The 22,702-nt window shown below is 47.0% G+C and overlaps 1 protein-coding gene across 3 annotated transcripts; it reads right to left on the reverse strand.

Annotated features, from left to right (window-relative positions):
• Window positions 1–1,065: 1,065 nt before the first annotated feature.
• On the reverse strand, window positions 1,066–21,077 carry LOC135391990 (uncharacterized). Of its 3 annotated transcripts, none has more exons than XM_064622589.1 (9): window positions 20,760–21,077; window positions 11,315–11,487; window positions 10,608–10,781; window positions 10,283–10,527; window positions 8,914–9,017; window positions 7,925–8,033; window positions 7,691–7,864; window positions 7,486–7,608; window positions 1,066–6,489 (listed from the first exon to the last, which is right to left on the reverse strand). In XM_064622589.1, exons 2-9 carry the CDS (start codon window positions 11,424–11,426, stop codon window positions 2,248–2,250), a joined length of 5,283 nt encoding a protein of 1,760 aa, XP_064478659.1. In that variant the 5' UTR covers window positions 11,427–11,487; window positions 20,760–21,077; the 3' UTR covers window positions 1,066–2,247. The 3 variants fall into 3 exon arrangements, with proteins under 3 accessions (XP_064478659.1, XP_064478658.1, XP_064478660.1); XM_064622588.1 differs by having other exon boundaries at window positions 11,315–11,490; XM_064622590.1 differs by lacking the exon at window positions 20,760–21,077 and adding an exon at window positions 20,536–20,550 and having other exon boundaries at window positions 11,315–11,490.
• Window positions 21,078–22,702: the final 1,625 nt, after the last annotated feature.

The following is a 22,702-nucleotide window of genomic DNA, read 5'->3' on the forward strand; positions in this document are numbered from 1 at the left end:
AAAAGGCAGCTCGTTGTCGCAACACAGACAGTAAAGTGGAACGCAAGCGAAAGCAGCCTTGCAGCTATATGCCAAGCAATATCCATACTTTGGAGGTGTTCACGTTGCCAGGTCAGTGTGGTACAAATGTCGTTGTCTGGAAGTTCTGTCAGCTTCTCATTCCTTTTCGATGAGTATGTCGTTTCACAGCCCTCGCTTTTTCTCCGAATTTAAGAGTGTACTGAACCTCTCTATTCGCTAATGGTTCCGTTAGGTACGATAACTTGACGGTGACGTTACCAAGGTTATACTAAAACTCGCTACGCGTAAGACTCGTAAAAGCCTTGAATCACCACGGAGTTCATTCTGCTGCTTGTCACGCTAGCAAAGGACTCCAAGACACACCGTTTCGTGCCGCTTACATGGAGCGTGCAGCGCTGTCTGCGCCTTGTTAGCCGCCATGATCATCAGACGTTATTAGTTGCATCCGACTGTGACGTTCTGTGACGTCACTCCGATACGGCGATACGTCAGCGTACGGATACTACTCTCAGCAAGATTTTTTTAAAGGGGAGCATCATATTTCGAATTACCATAATATACCTCTCCTTGTTTGTAAACAAATGACGTCATAGTGTTCGACAGCGCCACCAATTTGGTAGACTTGAACTACGCTCGAATCTAGAGGCGAACAAGGTCACGCCCGAAACCCTGGTCCCTGAAAGGGACACGACCTTCGGACCTCTTTCAATAGGAGACAGCGAACTAGTGTCCATTCGTGGAACCCAGCCCTCCCTTTCGAGTTTGTTTCGGTTTCGGTCTGTCTACTAACGTCATGATGACGTTTCTCGAGTAGAGGTTTTTTACAATGGACTTGTTTCATGGTTGCCTATGCGCGTGCTGTCTGTGACGTGGCCTTGAAGGCGCTACGAGTTATTCTCTCTGCGCCCGACAGATGGCGTTTTACACGGCGGTCCACTATAGGGTGCATGAATATACGCTAGGGTGCTAGTATTGAGGCACCCTAAGGTCCACTACCTGTGTTCTCTTGTCACACTGGTGCGAATGAGGGAGGCCATAAGACCGTCTTGCACACAGGTGCATACTTCCTTTATTTCATCACATTGAATAACGCAATGGCAACAGTGTGTGCACTGCGTCCATTTGTTGCGATTACAGTATGTTACAATATACACGAAAGTGACACCTATAGAAACAAACAGAGTGGTGCAACAGCGGCAGGCGTGACGCTAGCAAATCGAGTACGTACAGTACACTAATAACTGACAAAACGGGAAAATTGATTTTTTAAAAAAATTGCACACAATCATATATGGCACATAATAGAATAATGAAGAAGAACGCATTTCTCACATATTTAATCCATCTGGTCACAATGGAGTCCTGAACTGAATTCTGGAGTCGACATTACGTCATCGGTTGCTTTCCACCACTTATCCTGTCGCCTCACCGGTAACAAAATGGCACAACAGGATGTGACAGATGCAAGACGGAACAGAGCTCACTTGGGCAATTTGGTGGCACAATAGACGACTGTGGCGCACTCGCAGCCATATAGGTGCTTGGCAGCGTAAAACCCCAGCAGTCTTATCAACTATATAATTTTCCAAATGTTCTATCACTTCCTCGATCTCTCTGAAGGGAAGTATAATATGCTGGGACGGCAACGTAATGTCGACAGGGCAGAGCAGAAAACAAGAAGTCTCGTTATGCAGTAATGTTGTTGCCTTAGCTATTCTCGCCTTTCGAAGATCAAGGAGAGATACTAACGTATCCTATGCATAATCTCTCGTATAAGACACAAGGTCTTTTACGGCTATATATATATATGCATCGATTGTCTTTCAGTTCGACGCAACAGCGGTCGGTCCATGGTTTGACTTTGCCAATCTAAGTATTCATAAAAGTGCGTGAAATCTAGACACGATAGCCAGTATTTAACGCGCCACGCTAAGGACAATGTGTCAAGCCTCTTGTACCATGTCACGGAGCTGCTTGGTAGGGTTCGAACCCGCAAGATTGAAATCAGAAAACGGACGCTTCACCGACCGATCCACTGCGGCCGGTAGGCAACGATTGAAATTCCTGCATTGTCAGTGTATACATAGAAAAAGTGTTAACACTATGGTATACAGTAGCAGTGTCCCGAAGAAGAGGTCAGTAGACTTAGGTGCCACTCGTCACAACGCCGCACACGCCGTTGCAAATTTCTTAGATCGTCCATTGAAAGTAAGCGCTGGTTCAAAACTAACTTCTGCAGAACTTTTCGAAACCTTGAGAACTGCAAGCGGAGACCGACTCGTCGAACGCCAGCTTTATCGGACAATCGAACTCGTGCACCGTGAACTTGTTGAGCCACTTGTCGAAGTAGCACTCGTAGAACGCGCCGCACTTGTGAGGGTGTCTGAAGAGTCCCGCTCTTGTACACGCCGCTTCTGGAATCGCCCTGTCTTTCGGGATCCGCATCTTTTTGGCCGCGAAGTGCTTGAGTGTCTCCGGTGGGAAGGTACTCGTTTCTTCTATGGTCTTGACGAGCTTTTTGCTCTTCAGGAAGGCGCTGGAGGCGTCCGATGTCGACGCCGTCTTTTTGGGCTTGTCCAGGGAATTGTCGGTGTGAATTGCAGCGTCCTTGTTCGCGACTGCGGATCCTTCGCCGTCGACGGCCAGCATGATGCCTGTGCCCATGTCTATCGCGACGAGTGTTTGCAAGTCCTGTCCCGGAGGCGCGAGAGTGATAGGGACCAGAGTGCTGGCCTGCGCGTGAGATCCACTCAAGGTGTTGTTGTCGTTGTCTGGTGCGATCAGCTTCTCGGCAACGCCTTCCGCTTCCTGTAGGATATCATGCAGCGGCGTCACGATGGGGGCGTGGGCTTTGTTCGGGCGCATTCGCGTTAGCACCAGGCTTAACTCGCCGAGAATGGACTGGGGGACAGGTCGCTGTTCGGGGACGTCTTCATCTAGTTCAGGTTTCACGGCACTCACAACAGGGTCGCGCTCTTCGGCGACCAGGTGGTTCTGGGTGTATTTGTGGGCGCTGTACGCGTTCGAATCGTGACCCGGCAAGACTCCGGGGTTTACTGTTTGGATTGGGAAGAATTGGCCGTAGCTGGTGTCGGGGATGGAAACGGGGGTTGCTGGCGGGGTTGACGGAGTCTCCTTCGGTATCGGGGCCTGTGGCTTGGTTAATCGTGTGCCGAATCCAAGGCCAACATCATCGTCGAACTGTACGCCCCCGAAATCGGCTACCGGTCTGTTCTGCCCCGTTGGAGGTTGCTCAGCGAATGCCTTGTCTTCGGCAGGCTTTGGCTGTTGGGCCTCAGCCGTCGCCTTATTCTGCTCTTCTACGGGTATCAGTGGCTCCAGCGGGGGAAGTGGCTTGGGATCTTTAAGGATATTTGTGGATATTTGGTCCTGCGGTGGAATTAGGAATCTTGGCTTGTAAGGGTCATTGAGGGATGTCGGTGACTTGAGGACATGTCCTAGAGAGCTGTAGTCGAAACGAACAGGCGGAGGCAAAACTGGTTTTTCATACGTTCCTGCGTAACCGCCGTAGACCATGGTTCCGGGTCCAACGCGCATGAATTTGTTCGGATCCTTGAACTGGAAGAGGAAGCTTCGTGGCTTCGTTGCTGTTACCTCGTTGCGGTTTGGAGACGCTGCTGGAAGACTAGACGACTGCTGACTGACGTCTCCGGTGTCTGCTGTATGTTTGTACAGTAATTCTTTCGGCTGGCGTGTCAGACTACCTTGCCCTTGTTGTGGATATGTAGGACCAGGCACTGCGGGCCGTACATTGGGAGTTTGTGAACCAACGGGAAGCACTATCGCGGTACGAACAGCCGGTTGCACGTAAGAGGTCTGCGTTCGTCCCGCAGGAACTGCAAATAATTGCTTGCGGAGACCTCCTTCTGAGCCACTGTCTTGGGAGCTTCCCGTGTTGCGAGCTGGTTGTGCGTGAACGGCTGGGCTCTGAGGATATACGTATTGAGGAACTTGCTGTCTTGGGACTTGAGGCTGCGCTGCTTGAGGGACCTGGTGTACATGAACAGGTGGGGCTTGAGGCTGCGCTGCTTGAGGAACCTGGTGTACGCGAACAGATGGGGCTTGTGGAACTCGCTGTACGTGAGCAGGTGCGCCTTGATGATAGACGACATGAGGTACGTGGCGTACCGGAACCGTTGGATTTGCCTGTGCGTGTTGTACCGTTGGGTGGACGTGCCCACTAACAGCTGGGTGAGCTTGGAGCCCTGAACTGTCTTGTTGCAAGTGAACAGCGGGCTGCTGTCTCGAGTACGCTTCCGCACCATATGTGACGACGGGTTGTCGTTCGTAAATACCCGCGTACCCGCCGTAAAGAGACATTCCAGGACTGTAACGCATGTGGTTGTTTACGTTTCGGAGTCCATACAGGAATGTTTCTGGTTGGTATGCTACAGGTTGCGGCTGCTGTGTTGAGCCTCTAACGGGAGTCCTGGTATAGAGTTCTGCCTCGTAGTGGCCTGAACTGGGATTGTAGCTCACTGGGTGCACGTATTCTTCTAAACGACGCACCAATGGCCTTGGCTGGTACGCTACCTCTTGCCCAGGTAGGTACGTCGGCTGGTTAACGAGTCCTCCCTGACTTTCGACGCTAGAAGGAACGTGTGGTTGTTGCGCTGCAAGTCCGCTGGGTGGATTAACATTGCTGACAAGGCCGTAGTATTGGTACGCAGGTTCAGACAGTGTATCTTGCCTTCTTTCGTACGTTCCAGCGTAACCGCCGTACAGCGACATTCCAGGACTGTATCGCATGTGGTTGTTGACGTCGTGGAATCTGTACAAGAATGTCTGGGGCTGGTGTGCGAGAACTTGGGGCACAGCGGCGGCCTGTCGGCTGGCGACGCCTTGGGCAACATAGCCGTCTAGGCTCGCAGTAGTCTGGGGGTCAGCGTATGGCTGTTGAACATTTTGAACAACCGTGCCCACACTAGATGCATGTTCAACGTGTTGTTGGTACAGAGGTGGAATGACCTGAGGTGTAACCTCAACCTGCTGTAACGATGTTCCTCGTTGAAAACTGAATCCTGACGCAACGCCATCTCTCTGTACACCCTGCACGGCCAACTGTGACTGAAGTACAGCAGTCTGAGCTTGTGCACGGAGTGTGTCCAACTGTGATTGAAGTGTAGGGGACTGAGCTTGTACTGGAAGGTGCGGTTGGGCTACAGAGGACTGCACTGGCACAGCACGTTGCTGCTGAACATGTACTGCTGCAAGTTGTGTCTGAAGTGCAGGAGGTGAAACTTGTACTACATGCTGTGTTGGAACATGGAAGCCAGGATGTATCAGGGTTGTCTTCGTTGCTCCTGGCTGAATAAGGACTTCTGGGTGCACATTTCCAGTTGACGGCACAAGTTGGGAGCGTGATTGGTACTGTGCTTGTGTTGGAGTTTGAATATGGGTTTCGTGGACGTGCAGATCATGGAGTTGACCAGCGACGCTACCAGATTCAAAGACCGCCTGAGGATAGTAGTCCTGGTAGTATATTTGCCGAGCACGCCTTGTCTCCCCACGTGCAGAACGTTTCCTGCCTTTAAGCGTCCCACCGGCTGAAAGCGGAGATTCTACTTGATACTCCGAAACGTCAGACGCCCCTGTTATAAAGCCGTCTTCTTCAATGTCAGCCAACGGGACGCCATGCAGACCCACGGGTTGCGGTATGGCTCCGTGTTGATATGGTGCGACGGGGATGCCTCCAGGCGGAACAATGACGCGTTCCTTGTTGCCATCAGCCGCGTGGTAATACTCTCCAGGGGCATACAGGGACGGACCGAAGAGTGCTTGTTGGACGACTCCGTTGTAGTCGGCGCAACCTGGCGTGATTGAACGATAATTACACTTGAACGTAGTCGGGTCGAAGCCAAGCCCGTGAGGACAGCGGAGGTCGAACGGCGTAAGAGTTCCATTCTCGTAGACGTCGTCACAGAAGTAGAACCAACGACAGTTCTCGGGATCTTGATAGTACCCGATCCCTGGGCAACGGAACGTGGTCTTTGGGGTGGACAGGATCTCTCCAGATCCGTGGCACGACTGGGACCACGAGGGCCAGTTACAAACTTCAATGCGGTCGTCGAACACCAGGCCAGCTGGACAGTTAAACAGGAACACCGTGTAGTCCGGAACGCGCTGGTCGAACTTGACGCAGCGGTAAAAGCGAGTACAGTCCGCTGGATGTCGGTAGAATCCCTGACGGGTGCAAGTGAAGCCGGCAACGCTGTACGAGTTGAGGCCGTCCACGTGCAGTTCGTCGCCGTTGTGGTCGACGATGCGCACGATACGAGCATCGTCATCGGTCTCGAGGTACTCGATGGACGAAGAGATACCCGCGATGCCTTCGTGGAGGCTGTGGAGTAAGGGGAAGTTGCCTTGGCCACAGACGTCGTGGGCGTCGTCGTCGTTGATGGAGTAGGCATACGCGCCGCCGAGGTCGCGTACTTGGATATATTTGCCCTGAAAAATGAACACCGACAAAGACGTTAATATGGCTTACGGCATGCTTCACTAAAAAAAGTGTAACATGCAGGCGAGATATTAATTTAAAGGAGGATGGAAGGACACAGAAAAAAAAAATGTCAGGAGGAGTATAGAAATTAGGATGGAAGCCCTGGGATATATATTCGGGCAAAACGTGTTACAGCAGCGCGCAATCCTGAGGCGCAAGAGAGCTTTAAATCTCGCGAGTCAGAAATGCTCTTTCCCTCGTCTACCAGTCGGCGCATCAAGTCAGTCACCCATAGGATGACTACATGAACTACATGAACAATGACGATGGGATGAGGTGCCATATGGGATGCAAGCGAGCTGGTGATAATATGGAAATGATGACATCCCTTGGGAGTGAGGAAAGACAACGACGAACAAGAAGCAACAGGGCAAGCCTCATAGGCAACAGGACATGGGACTTGTCCCGTTGTTTCTTGTTCGCCGTTGTCTTCCCTCTGTCTCAAGGAATGTCATCATCTCGACATTATCTCAGTTCCACAGCCCCCACATTTCTTCCTTGAAAGGTACCACAAAGTGTCAGTTTACTAGTAAAGTATGTGGTGCGTGGACTGAATCTTTGTGGTACCATTCAAGGTGGTTGCACCTCGAGTTGGAAATGTTGGAAATGGGGCTTGACGCTTGGGGAAAATTGAGGTTATTGAGGTATCACACGTAGTAACCTCTTGCTTCCCCGACCTCTTTCTTAAAAGTATCGCATTGGCCGCTTAATTCCTTGATGATGTGGCTGACTTGTACATTTCCAGTGGTTTCCTGGTGCAAATGCTTTTTCTCAGTACATGCCACAGTGATCATGCATCTACACGTCCTCGCGGCGAGTCTTCGAGGTCCCAGATCTTTCGTTCAGGTCTGTCCCCACTCTCCCGGTGATTTACCTCTTCCATTTTTAAACTGCATCCAGCTCTCTCTAAAATGCATCTAGGGTTTCGATTGTTGCAATCTTACCTTAAGCCTAAGACTCATGTCGTCTTCGAACCCAAAGAAGGCATCACCACTGACTGCATAAGGAGCCGTTAGGTCTTGGTCCCGGAGAACGCTGAAGTTGAGGTTGTGCTGAAGGGCGCAAAACTGAAGCAGACAATTGCATTGCATACGTTAGGAACCCTTATCGCAGTGTATAGGTTGTACATCTTGAACGATAAACACGCACCTCTGGATGGTTGAAAACGTAAGACCTGTCTTCGCCGTGCACGTCCAGAGGAGCACCTAGGGTGGCACCGCTTCCTGGGTCGGCGAGGCGGTACGTGACGCCGAACATGGGTACTCCTACCACAACTTTCTGCGGAGGTACTCCCATGGAAAGAACGAGGTTCACCAGAGAGTCCTGTAACAACATGGCCGATGTGTCTATCATCTGTCAAAACTGTTTTACGAGGCTACTTACGGTGTTGTCCATTTCTCCTCGATCTCCGTGGAGCGGCGCGGGGTGAACTGCATACTGTGGACTGTCGTCGTGGAACATGAATGTCGGAATGTTCACGTAGTCCACACGTCTGGAGAGAGAAGTTCAAGTTCAAGTTAAACGGAGATTTCGCTCTCAAGTACAGGGTTACGCGGTGCGACCATGCCTCTGTTTTCCCTCTCTGCGAAGAGGGAGAGAGAGAATAAGAGAAGAAGTCACGTGGCACGCTTGATAAGGCATCTAACAGTCGCTATAGGCGTATAGTCATCTAGTCACTCGGCCTGGACATACTTACCACTAACACAGGTGTAGTCTATAGACTTGGACATAGCCATGGCCCTATATCTCAACACTAGACTTGTCGTACGGCTCATGCTTCAGGAAGTTGATGCTTCATGCCAAAAGACGTCTTTTTATTATGCACACCAAATATCTTACTTATTTCAGCTAAGCCGAAATAGAAATGCCATCTACTTTACCTCGAAACAAAATAAATTTGCTGCAAACACGTTTCAACCTCTTGTTTCTTTCGAGGCCACGTCGAAAACCCGTTACGAAACATTTTCATAATATTCAAAATAAGGTAAGACTTATCATCAAACTCTCTACGATGAAAGATGAAAGTCACTGAAAAGGTTAGCCAGCTGTAGGACTCGAACCCACATCTTCTGGATTACCTGTCCAGGGCTCTACCAAATGAGCTAAGCTAACACGCCTTCTCAGCGACTTCCAGGGTGCGTGTGTCCTTTGTATATTGTTCCAGCCTCAGAACATCAGTTCTCTCATGATCAAACTCTCTGTCTGGAAAGTCTGCCGCCAAAACCTATAGGGGAAACCGTCCACACCACGGCTGGTGATGGGATTCGACCACAGAACCTCCCAGTTACCACCAAGAAGCTGTTGCCGTATCCACCCGACGGTACCTATATATAGTCAAGTTAAATAATACAACGGTACGAGCCTATACTTACTGAGCCAAGGTAGGGAAGTCGTAGACGTGCTCAATCCTATGAGGCTCCTTGGCCACAGTCACGGACAGGACGGGGGACTTGAGGGGAATTTCTTGCCGCAAATGCTGCAGAGGAAAGTTCACATGTCATTCTCCCCGGACCAAACAGCGAGGATCGACCTCGGAGATACTACGGCGTATTGCCCCCGAATTTCCTCTTGTCAACCTATCGCCGTATACCCACTAGCGCATTTCATTCACAAGACGTCCTAATTAATCGACGTTTCCGCGGTAGAATCTATGGCCTGAACTTAATTGACCTCACAAATTATACGCATATATTTGTCTAAATGTAAGAGAACTGTGCTTTTTATGCACCTCTTCCGGTGTGCTCATTCCCCCACGCGGTATACCCCACACTGTCCTTCAGCATGCCAAGCAGACTTCCCCCTCACTTCATGTTCCTCCTGACCGCGGCTGACCGTCGCCTTTACCCCATTGTTTCAGTACAAGTTGGGTCTCAGCAACACACTGCTGTGCAGAACCTGCACTGTCCCTGCCGCTATTGAGCGCATCCTCATGACTTGCCAACGCTATGCTATCCGACGGATAGCATGCATCAGACCACCGACATCAGAGCATTCACTATATCATTCAGTATATCCAAGATATTTGGACCTTGGCACAATCCCGCATACCAGCGCCTAGCTCTTAGATCGCTTATGGACTCTCGAAAAACAAACAACTTTATTTGGAGATGATGAATAAGGAGCTTCATCGCCAGGGGCGATACTCTACCCCTTCAGGGGCACCCCCCAGGGGCCCCTTCACAATAAGGATCGAAGTCCTACAACAAGAGGCCTAGTGAGCGAGCTCTAAGCCATAACCCTGCTACCTTCGCCTGCGCGTCATGCTAACTCATCACATCATATTAACGCACATGCGTTGAGGTAGGGAACCGCAGCCTAAGTGGAGAAACACACCATGACATAACTGTTTATGACTAATTAATTAATCGTTCTTGTTGTTATCCACTTAATTCTTACGTCGGCCAAGAGAAATGCGGTTTTGCGATACGCGGCAGCCTTTTGTTAACAAAGCACTTCAATCACCATTGCTGTTTGACATGGGGCACGCCCTGTGTATAGTGGCCGATGGCAGGGACATGAAAGAAAGGTTGTCTTCTAGGCCTTCCTACTGAACTTTTAAGAATCAGCAATTGTTCTCGCACATTCGAAATCAAGTCCACTCAGTCATGATTGTCAAGGATGATGAAACACTATACTTCGAAAACGTTTTCTTTGGGGTAACTCAAAGTGATTCAAACTTCGGTAACGTGCAGCGCACTGCGGCAGCCAGTGTAAAACGACTGGAGTCAATGCAAGACTGACCTGCACAAAGTTTGCCAGTACATGTCTCTGTTCCATGGCAACCTGGTGGTCGATTCCGTGGAACTGGTAGTCGATGTCCACACCCCCCGGATGAGTTGGTTCTATGGTCGTCCATATCTTGTGAGACAGTGTCTCCAGCTGTTGGTCATCAGGAACGTACATGACTTGGTCCAAGCCACGCACCTCGACCATCGGCACCAGGTGCGGGTTCTGGTGTTGCAGAAGACCCAGGGCCGTCAGATTCTCTGCAAAAGGAGGAGGTTATGACGTTCACCTCAGCTAGTCGACAAATAGGTTTCTTGAACGGTTATGGTGCGCTACGTACCATGGACGAAAGGCCCAAGAGAAAGATCCTGGTGCACTTCGAGGGTACCATACACGATATGAGTGCAGAGACATGGGTCCAGAGCTGACAGCTCGAAGTGTGGGTCACCGGGCCTCACGTAACAGATGATGCTCTTGTCTGGGATCTTGTCCGGATCACACACTGCCACGTGACCTGCACAAAAGTGTGCTTTCATGCACTGCATTGTGTCGATGGAGAAAGTGCGCGTTGCACCGCGTTTGCTAAAGGACGTAGTTGACCGCCATAGTGATTATGGGTACGCTTTATGCCAAGCAGAAGAAAATGATATGTATATATCTTCACTCAGCACACAAGACATTGTATAAATCCATCATTTACTTTTCTAGTGCAGCGCGTCTTGATGAGCGATGACTCCCTGTTCTCCATCGATATACGTACGCCTCACAAACGTTGCCCCTGCGTCGCTAATCTCTCCGTAGTAGTCGGTCCCACGCTTAGCTGGGCCTACATCTACCATCGTCATCATCAATGCTGTTTTTGTCTAACATTTGTTCTAATGCAAGTAAGATTTTTCAATAATTATTCAATCGATGAGAATAAACAATCTAGCTCAGATATAAGCCGTCGCATAAGCATAAGCCGTCAGATATTTCCCGCAAAGGAAATTTCTAACATCACCGTAGACTCCGCCTTGTTTATAAACAACATACGCTCCGGTTACGTACCTGAAGCGAGATGCCCGCTGTGGTAAGCTGTCGGCGAGAGAGATACTAATGGCAGCAGTGCCAGCACTACACAGCAAGCCACGGCATTCATAGCCGCCGCCTCTGCCGCCATGATTGTTGGCTTCTAGTGATGGCAGGGGCACCTTGACTGATGTCTGTACCTCTAGTGAATCCTGCTGCGAATCGAAACATGGGAACAAGACATCAAACGTAGAGTTTCCTTGCCTGTTGTCTATTGATACCTTCCCCTTGTCCAAGCCGTCCTTTCTAGCTGACCTTTCCTAGATCCCCCCCTCCAGGTTCCCAACAACAACAACAACAACAAATAGGTAATGATAATGTAGTGGAATGTGCAGTGATGGCCAGTAGTGAACTACATGTAGTTAAACTACTAGTTAAACTACCTGATTGTAGTTAAAAAGTAGTTATCAACTACTTGCAGAAATGTACTGGCAACTACTAGTTAAACTGCTATTTTAAGTAGTTAACTACAGTAGTTAGGTTACTGAAGGCGCCAACTAATTCCGATTTTTCCGCAAGCTTTACGGCACGATTGTGCTTCCGACTTTTACCTTGAGCTACTTGTTTGATGAGAACGGAGGTGCAGAGCAATTGTGTCGTGCATGCGTACTAAATCTTCACTTTTAATGCTTGTCTAGTGAAGCCTCATTTGCTGTGAAATAATTCTGCAACTTTGTATATCGCGTACGCACAGAAAGAATCCCGCTGCAAGCTTTGTATTTGACGATCGTAGCAATCGCTTGAGCCAAAGTTTATTATTGCTTGTGATCCCTATTTAGGTGTCCAAGAACACTACAAGGGATTGGTGTTGGTGGACAACGTTAAGTACACAACAAGTACAACGTTAAGTAAAGCAAGTAGTTATAGATGTAGTTAAACTACATTGCAGTAGTTAAAAAAGTAGTTGTAACTACTTCCCTGAAAAGTAACTGAACTACTAGTTAAACTATTGAATCACAAAGTAGTTAATAGTTATAGTTAAACTACTGTAGAAGTAGTTAGCGGCCATCACTGGGAATGTGTACCTGTAGCATTATGAAACCCTATAAGATCCAGGGGAGACCCATGGAGAGAGGACAGAAGGAAGGAGTGGGGGAGAGGGAGGGGGGTTAGTAGGCGTCCTGGGCCGACTTCAGGGGGAACTATATACCGACATTCGTCTGGAAAGCCTGCCGCAAAACCAAGGGAAAGCCACAGCCAGTACTGGGATTCGAACCCGTGTGTCACGTTCCAGTCTCGGCGTCGAAAGCGATCATCCTATAATCACTATACGCCTCGCGAGCTGGCGTAGAGCTTCTTGTGGACCCGTTCATTGCATTCTAGTTAATCCCTTCAGCACAGCTTCTGTAAGATTAAGATACCTTCTTTTCGTACGCCCTCTTTACTGGTTACGCGGGTGGTAATCCAACGGAAAACCACGATATACTTAATCGTAACCTTCATGACTAAGCGTTGTAGTCCTTGCGACGGCCATACCAAACAATGCAAACAGCACAATGTACTGAAAGTGTGAATGCATAGATGTGGACGAATATATCGAGGTTACTTTCTTCGAGCGCAGCTCTGCGAAATGACCCAAGCAGCACAATGTACTGAAAGTCGAGTGCAATAGGGGTGGACGGGTAGGTGGAAGGCCTTGAACAGCCTGGTGAAGCTAAAGAACATCGATAAGACACATACCGTCCACCCCTATTGCACTCGACTTTCAGTACATTGTGCTGCTTGGGGAAGCACTTCTATATGATAAGACACCTGCAAGCCACACCTACGTACTTGAACTTCAGCACATTGTGCTTCACTAGAATATGCAGCATAACTATATGCATACATTCAACGCCTTTTGAGTCATAAATAATAACGAGGTTACGTCGTCGAAAGCAGAAACCATTGTCCAACAACGTCTCCTATACTCCTGGAAGAATTTGCCGAAGACCTTCAACAAATACCGGACGAATATCGTGCGCAGCCATTCCATCGGAAAGCCCCGACCAGCGCAGACTTCTTAGAATAACGTTCCGTGTCCTTTCTTCCACGTTGTTTTTCCACCGATCCGACGGCGTGTCGCAAAAGGGAGGCGTATCTCGGTCCTCTTGCGCATTTATCTCGGCGCTGACCTCAAAGCGCCAAAAGGGGAATAACGCCTTCTTAATGATTCAGCCCGCGTGGTATAGATTTCATTACAGCGACCGAGTCTTGTCGCATTGAAAATCGCAGACACAACAATTTTTTCTTCTTTTTTGTCCGGTTTTGCTAACGCCGCGTATGGGGTTTCAAGCGGCAGACCATAAGCGAAGAAGAGAGCCGTCATCTGACTTCTGCACTTTGCTCGTGGCATTATAGTACGTGTTTGTATTTATTTATTTATTTATTTATTCGTTACGCTGCGACAAAAGCAGGACGACGACAGGTAAAAGACTAACTATAGTTGCCTGACAAGGGACTGAGCTCCGTAAGAACATACAATAGAGAGTTTTAGCAGACCGTTGATAGCGTGGCTTGCGTCGAACCGTATCAACCGGAACCAATCAGTGGATATGATTCTGAGTCACATAGGGCTGCGATTGGTTCCGATAGGCACAAGAACCTAACCAACGGTATACTAAAACTCACTAATGACTCATAGGGTTCCGCGCTTTCGATGTTTACTTTAGGGCGGATTCGACGTATGTTTTTCGGTGTTTATTTATTTTAACAAAATCGGTGTTTTTCGGTGATTTTTCTGGTGTGTACATGGTTTACCCTGCAGTTACCGGCGAATATAAGTCGCAACGTAATTTCAAAACTGTGCGCGTCTCTGAGCGCAGCCTTAAAACCAGAAACCAATATAAACCTAGCCTCTGTGGGATGATGATGATGATGATGATGGTAGGAGAAAAAAATATGGAGATGTGAGACATCGCATAAGGAACACTTTATTGCTCCACAGCGAAGTGGTGGTACCTAAATCGTGAAAGCAGAGTTTTTTTTTTTTTAATTTAGCGTGTGCAGCGATTAATCCCCCTAATATTTCCTCGGACATTCATTTGTATTCGGTGCTTTTTGGTTAAAACAGAATTACGAAAAAATACCTGCGTATGTTTTCGGTGTTCTTCGGTTAAAACCGAAAACGCGGAACCCTAACAATGGGTGAAAAAAACATGCAACCATATAGAAACATGTAGCAAAAATAAAAACTTAGAACCATTATCCGAGGGAAAAACCGAGGTTAGTTTTGTTTTTCAAGCAACTGTACTTTCATTTCATTTTTTAAGTGCCGCTTACCGGTCAGAGCTTCAATGGCGATTAGAATAGGAAGGAATGGGTAATGCAAGCTACCATGATACGTTTTACTAAATGAACTACAAAATGTCTCGTAAATCTACAGTTATACGGAGTTAAGGCTTCAGGTAGATAGTAATTCTTAATGAACGAATTCACGTCATTGGTCGTCTCAGTATAATTTTTTTGAACTAACCGACACGTGTAAAACTCGTTCGCTTGCAAAACACGAGAGTCCTTTTGAGCGCTTCAGTATTCTCATGTCTTCCAGACCCAGTTCTGAATCGGATCACTCATTTTTGCGGCAGCAACAAATTATGCAAGTTACATTCGTACGTGGTACCCCATACTAAAACACAATTACATGTGCACATCTAACCTAGAGTACATAAATGCATAATAAAGACGGTATCTTACAGGTTTCGCCAGGTAATTTGTGAACTTGTGAAAAATAACAAATTTTATTGATAATTCACGACGTGAGTATATCAGTGTCCTGGCCCAGTTCGCACCTTGCCACACCCAAGGTTAGAACGGGGTGGCACACTTTCTGTCTTTTTGTGAGAAGATATCATATATTTTGTTTTATTCACGCTGAGGGAAAGACAGTTTCACAACAGCCAACTGATGCTCAAACAGTTAAGAATATAATTTGCGTCACGCTCAAGAGAACGAAGCGAGCTGTCTGCGAGAAATAAATTTGTGTCATCAGCAGACAAGAAAAATTTAGGCAGTGAAGAGATATTAACAATGTCATTAATTAACCAAAAAGGCACAGGTCCCAAAATTCACCCTTGTGGGACTCCATTTTTATTGATTAACACATAGGACTCAAAGCCTCCCATACTACTATATGGTCTACGATCTTTCCGATCTTTCAGATAGCTATACGAAAAAGTGACAGATTAACACCTCACAGTCCGCATCATTGCATTTTTTGAAGCAGAATACTATGATCAATACCAGGGTTGAGGAATGGGATCACCCATTCCATTCCTATTTCATTCCGAGGAATGGAGATTTGTGATAATTCCATTCCTTTCAATTCCTCGGAATGAGAAGGTATGGTCAGTTCCCACTCCTGGAATTGCTTTGCAAACCCATTCCATTCCTTTCATATATTCCAATATATTTTGACCTTTTTGAACACCATATAGGACTTCGATCGTTCTTGTGAAGGGGCTCATTGTTTCATTCCCCACATCACCACCAGCAATGTGAGTATGGTATCGCCCCCTGGCGATGAAACTCCCCATTCATCATCTTCAAATAAATTTGTTGTTGTCCTACAATAATTGGTAGTGATAAAAATAAAAGCACCAAACAAAGACAATTTTTCGCCCGTCAATGTTTTCGACCGTTATAGCAGACGACACGCTCACGCGGGTTCTCGCCTGCTGCGAGAGCGACGCGAACCGACTTTGAGGCTCCATGCTATTTTCCAAAAGTAGTGGGCGCACCCAAATTCCAAAGCGTGGTTTGGGTTCTGGACATGCCTAGTGATGACGACGCGATTTCTTTTGGGGCCGCAAAGGCTGCTTGGGCCTATTGTAAAGCTCTTTTTATTCGAGGGTGTTTGCGTCACTGGCGAAATAGAAACATGAGCCACACCGCAGTGATTATTGCGTGGATTAAGCTTGGATTAAGCGTGGATTAAGCTTGTCAACCCCAGGGTTCTCTAACGTGATGATGACTCAGCACACGGCACACCGTACTTAACATCCCTCCCGTAGGACGACGTACTTATGCGACTTGTACCCCACCAAAAAGTTGCTGGCGTCCTCGGCCGTGCTCGAACTCGAGACATTGAACATGAGACAATTGGTGTTCTGAGGCTGGAACACAGTTCAGTAAGCTGGCATACTAGGAACTGATACACCGAGACCGGTGCGCCCTACTCGATTGAACAATGAACCATTTATGATCAAAGGGGTACCCCTTAGACTATGTTGTGAGATTTACTCAAGCTGATCTCTATCAAATTATGTATTCCTCAGTCTCTCGCTTGAATGATGGCAGTTGAGGAAAAGGCACCATCAATGCGATTCGGACCTACACCCTCTGACTGCCGGTCAGAGATTCTTCCTCTTTTTCTTTCTCTCTCTCTCTCTTTTGTTAGGCCTTGACGTGATCTATGTGTCGTTTGTCTACTAGTCTTGTCTTTATCTGGTCGTTCGCAACTTTATTTTCTGCTTTTTTTATAGTGTCTGTGTGGTGTCCCTGTCTGTAAGTACTAGAACAGCCAAAAGCGACCTCATTGGGGATACCATGTCGGTATTTTTCTTTCAAATCTTATCTAATCCACGTTTCGAGATGTTGACCACCCGAGCAAATTTCACAAGCACTGAAAGCTGTTATGGGGCCCACTGCTATGGAGATGTGGATATGATCATTGCAATCCTGGACTGGTCATTGATGCTTCAGATAAGATATGTTACGGTTCAACGTGGTTCGGTCTGGCGGATCAATTGGTACGTTAGTAAATGCCTTATTTCCTATTCAACAACAAAAAAAAAACACATAAGAGGTCTCAGCCTCTAAGCCTCTCTTGCCTTAACGTCGCTCTGGGCGTCAACCGGGAGACTGACTGTCTGTTGAGCACGTCTCTTGGAGCTCCGCAATTCCACTATTAACCCCTATTAACCTATAGGGCGTATGTGCGTACAAACTCTAATGTCTCAACAACTCATTGCAGGCAGCTCTCAATGGACAATTGACCCCCGTCACGACAACTATTGTCCACCACACTACCATTGCAGACATAAGCGCGTTGTGAACAGCCTGAACCTCCATTTAGAGGTCCATCGGTTCAAACCGAATTAAAGTATCGTGCCGCAATAGATCTTCGTGACCCTGCCGTGGGCCATTAAGGGAAGTCGCCATTGTTAGAGCGTGATCGTTTAAGAGCGTCAATAGGTGATCGGATCAAGGATACGATTGAGAAAGTGGATCATCAGCATTGAAGACGGGGATTAGTATAAGGAACGGAGCGAGATGTGTCGCCAATGCTAACAGGCTCAACCTATCTCTCCTTGATGCCTGGATAGATCACGTTAAAGAGAGCGCTGGCGTTTAAGGCTGTCGGCAAGGATGCATCCGTATAATCATCATCCCACTCGGTTGAAAGTGGGTAACTACAAGTGGGTAGTAACTACAACCTATAGGTTGTAGTTAAAAAGGGATGTCTTCTATAGAAGACATCCCTTCGTGTGTGTGTTCGCTAGGTAGCAACAACTTCATTTTAATGATGATTGGGGAATGTCATCGCTTGGTAGTAGTTAAGACTGTTACTTAGAGAAACAAAGTAGTTTCAATACGACTTCGAGTATTTCGTCTGAAAATAAATAAACTCGACGTAAAATACGAACATCCTTGTTGGCTATGGAGGCTTGAGTTCTTTCTAGTTTAAACAATCAACTGCTATGCTCAGTTTATTTATTTATTTATTTATTTTTTATTTGGCCTTCGGCAGTTGATAAACAATGCTCACTAATAAGACATACTAGTAGCTAATCGTCTTAATTACCATTCGCAGTTGCTCATGCCACTACATACATTAAGAGAGTGCAAAAATATCACATTCACCTTTCCGTGATGAGTCATGGATTTACGGAGAATTTATCAACATTACTTAGAAGAAATTAGGAAGAGACAAAAGAGACAAAGGGGGCGCGACATTTACAAAGGGTTAAAATCACGCCGACACACCGTTGATTATTGCATACATTGAAATAAAAACAATTGTGATGAACATGATTAAACCCCGAGAACAAGCAATTCAGAGGCGATCACATTCTCGAACATAGTAACAGGTTTATTCCTAGCCAGGACCTTTAAACCATTATCATCGCTGTTCTTCTCTGGACATCATCTCTGTTCTTCATCATCTCATCATCTCTTTGAAGTTAGCTGGGGATGTGAGTTCGATTTCGTCGAAACTCACATCCCCATTTTTTTCTTTATCACACCACATTACCTTTAAACCAGTTACTGTGCTTCGAGAATGCGTTTGTGATCGTCTCTGTATTCCATGTCTCGGGGTATAATCATTTTCATCGTGTATCACAGGTTAGCCTGCGTCTTGACTCTTAATCCCCTTTTATGATGCCCGTTTATGTTAAAAGTCGCATCAAATCGTGCATAAAAGTAACTGCAAAGAGACAGTCCAGTTTACGTCATTGGAAATTGTATTCCGATTATTTCGATATCACAGGGCTTTAGGTGTTATTTATGTATTTATTTATTTATTGGTATTTTTATGGTGCCCATGAACAGCGGTTACCTAGGTTATGGTGCACCCCAAACTGAAACACAACCAACAACATAATAGAAACTAGTAAAGGTAATAGTGGCACATCTAGAACATAGGAGATACTCAAGTACAGAAATACAGAATCTGAAATAGTGGTAAGCCTGTAAGTGGAAGGTAAGTCCTATCCTCCACTTTTCTATACAAGGAATATTATTTAATTACAATGCAGTCCAAAAAACAAAAAGGCTGAGTTTTAGAACTGGCCTCCAGTCACACCCTCCAGTTGTTGACTCTAAATTAGGGGTATATATGAATTGGTTGGCTTAATTAAGGAAGATGGGCTCACCTTTTTCGTGACTCATCTAATGAGCGGACATTACAAATTACAAATGCGTTCCATTTCTCGATCGAGGACAAAACACAACGAGCGATGTAATGGATCCCATTTATCCATACCAGAGTAACTTCCAGGGAGACGCATCTTCAGGAACCAAGTTAGAGAGAGTGCCGATGGTTCTACGAACGACACTGGAGCACGATTATCCGCTACCAAGATTGGACTCCACGGAAGCAGATTTCCACACAGACGTGTCACAGACAGATAATACCGTTTTGAAGGAATATCTTTTGCTCAATGTCTCTGTGACATCTGGGTCTCGACATTGTGCGTTTTTAAGATGTTTCCGTAATCTGAAATGGTGCTCCTGGACACCTAAGACACCCGCAAAAGTATTACCGAGGTCAGTCCCGAATCAATGGAACGCACAGACAGGGTTTGGCATCTAGACGTCTATTAGCGATCTAAGACACTGCCAGGACTGCTCCATAGGTAGCTCTCCTGCTTGATGACAATACACATTAAGACTGTGCAAGCGTCTAAGACAGTGCTTCCCAAACTCTGCTACGCAGCAGAGCACTCAATAAAAATACATTTTGCTCTCTATAGGTACTCATTTGGCATTTTTGTAAGGGACCGCGCGACCAATTAAAAACATAAGCTATCGTGACTCGACCCGGCTTTTCCCTATGCCACAAGCAATTAATTCTCGATTGCATTGCATGAACAGTAATACACAAAATTGACGCAGAGATCTAATTTCACAATTAATGTAGTCAGAGCGTATCCGGTGAACTAGAGACCATCGCAGAAAAAAAAAAAAAACGCATGCCAGCAGGAATACTGTTCCTATTCAGTAAAGCAGAGCCAATTTTGTTTCATTGTTGTGTCAAGCCAGTGTGTGTAAGTTTCTTCATGACGTATCCCCTGGCTTCTGGTCTATCTCCAAAGTAGAGTTTATTTGGGTCCGCTACTGTTAGCGTTTTTGTGAGACACGGAATAGTGGGCAGAGTATGGTCTAAGGAAATTACTTGCTGTTCCTTTCTCCAAGTTCCCGAGCCATTTGGCGACCCCCCGCTGAATCTGTCACGAACACCCCTAGGGGCCACTGCCCATGAGTTTGGGAAACACTGGTAGATAGAATCGGTTCTGCAGGCCTCCAAAAGATGGTCGAGGCTGTGTATTATGTTAAAAACGTAGTACGGATTTTACACCTTCGTAAAACTTTTAAACGTAAACTGCCTCCGCTTATTTTTCCCATCGTATTACCTTCTTTTTTTTTTTTTTCGCGGTTCCACATGATCGACAACCCTGGAACAACTAAGGGGATATATCTGAACAAGTTATATTCACCTGTGCTGAAATATAGGTACGCCAGACTCAGTAGTACGTCATACAACCAACGTACCCTAGAAGCCTCAAAGATACACACGCGCATAGACACCAGGAGCCTCTGGACATCTGCACCAGTAATCCCAGATATAGACACATCAAACGCGTCACTCATGCAGCCTTTCTAAACGTGCCATCCTTTCCCTTAAAAAAAAAAATCTAAAAGGAAGCAACACAGATCTTACCTGCTCGATGAAGAGGACAAATCCCGACGACTTCCGAATGAATCCCTTTCACCTGTCACACTGTAATCACCGAATCCGTTCCTGCGCCCAGCCGAGGAGCACCCGCACATGAATCACCTGTCGTCCTCCACGACTCCTTAGGACGCTGTCCTTCTGCCAGAACGGACGACTTGTTTGAACGGAAGGAAGGGAGAAAACGTGTTCATGGGCGACTTTCTACTCTGCCCCACTTTCCGCATGCCTCCGAAAGGTAGTCGATACGGTATTGCGTCACGACTCGATGCTCCGTATGGAGACCGATCTGGCTAATGTGTGCGGCCTTAACGGGTTTACTTTCCGTGGGGCGTCCCGTGGACTGCCCCGGTGAGCTCTTTTTATGAGGTATCTTCGGAGCACCTATTGCCATACCCCAGCACCTCAGTATAGTGGCACCCACCAGTAGAGTTGTGCGAGCGAAATATATGTCTACTCTAAACGGCTCATGCGCAATGCAGCTTGAAGGTAGGTAGAGTTAACGGCTTTAAAAGAAATCAAGAAGAGTCGCTAGTTGCAACGAACTTTTGGCAATGTTTAATACGGGAAAACGGTAGTGAACACTATCGAAACTTTGTCGCTTTGCGATGTGTATATGGCACTGGTTTCTCAAGGTCATTGAGGTGGAGTCCCATGCACGATTCTTCGTCGCTTTGTCTGTATTTACTGCCTGCCCCTGTGGCCGGCCTTCCATTTGATGCCAATTCACCTTTACCGACGTCATCGTCATTGTGTAAAGCCACATAAGACGTGACATCGGAGGAGATCGGACAAATATCGAGCGTGTTGACAATTGGGGGACACTGTAGAGTTGAGACATAAGGTTCGCTCTCGATGCGTCCATTGGTCGATTTTTGTTGCCATGGGTAGTGCACTTCCTGACTTACCGAATCGCCGCTTCAAATCTCGCAGACTTGAGCGTTATAATTTAGTAACAATATTATAAACAATTGGTAGTCACGTGGTTTGGAATCCCCGCGCGGACAGACGTATGAGCGACGTCAGTGTGACGACATGAGGACGTCCCTATAACGACATTTCTGTTCGGCTTATTATTATTATTATTATTGGCGCCAGTTTATCGCAACCACGATTGCATGAATGACTGGCTTCGGTTGCACATATACTGTGCAGAATACGCCACGAGGAGATGTGAGAAGGTACGCTCACAGTATCCGAATGAGGAACGTCACAAGGATCATCACGTAAGCTGATGAGGACATTCTCCCGTATGCTTCTTGGGCCGATTTCAGTCCGTACTGTCTGTCGGAGGATTCTGGAAGACATGTAAGTAGCACATCCTGCGGTGAGCTTCTTTGTCTCTACGATGACATTCGGAACAGTCTGTACAAAGAGATCGACGCTTTAGTAGAAATAGATAGGCAGACCAGGTCAGCACCTACAGGGTCAAACACAACACGTAGCCTCAAAGAGCCTAAGGGACAAGGTCAACTGGTAATTCTCCAAAGAGCCAATAGACCTCTCCCTGTTTGTAAACAAGTGACGTCATAGTGTTCGACAGCGCCACCAATTTGGTAGAGTTGAACTTCGCTTGAAGCCAGGGGCGAACAAGGTCGCGCCCGAACGCCACGGTCTTGAGGGGACTACGATGGTCCCTGAAAGGGACGCGACCTTCGGTCCTACTTTTCTTTCAATAGGAGGCAGCGAACAAATGCCCATTCGTGGAACCCAGCCCTACCCATCCGATTTGTTTCGGTTTCGGTCGATCTACCAACGTCATGATGACGTTTCTCGGATAGAGGTCTATGAGCCAACCAGACATTGGCACTTATTAGCTTTTTTCGTGAAATACTCGTTGAGTATAGAAATGTTTTTAATTATGATAGCCCATGAGCCTCGTGAGCCTCTTCAGTATACAACTGCTAGACGTAACAATGATACGTGCTTGC

The sequence above is a fragment of the Ornithodoros turicata genome, chromosome 4, assembly GCF_037126465.1.
Source record: "Ornithodoros turicata isolate Travis chromosome 4, ASM3712646v1, whole genome shotgun sequence".
Classification (NCBI taxonomy): domain Eukaryota; kingdom Metazoa; phylum Arthropoda; class Arachnida; order Ixodida; family Argasidae; genus Ornithodoros; species Ornithodoros turicata.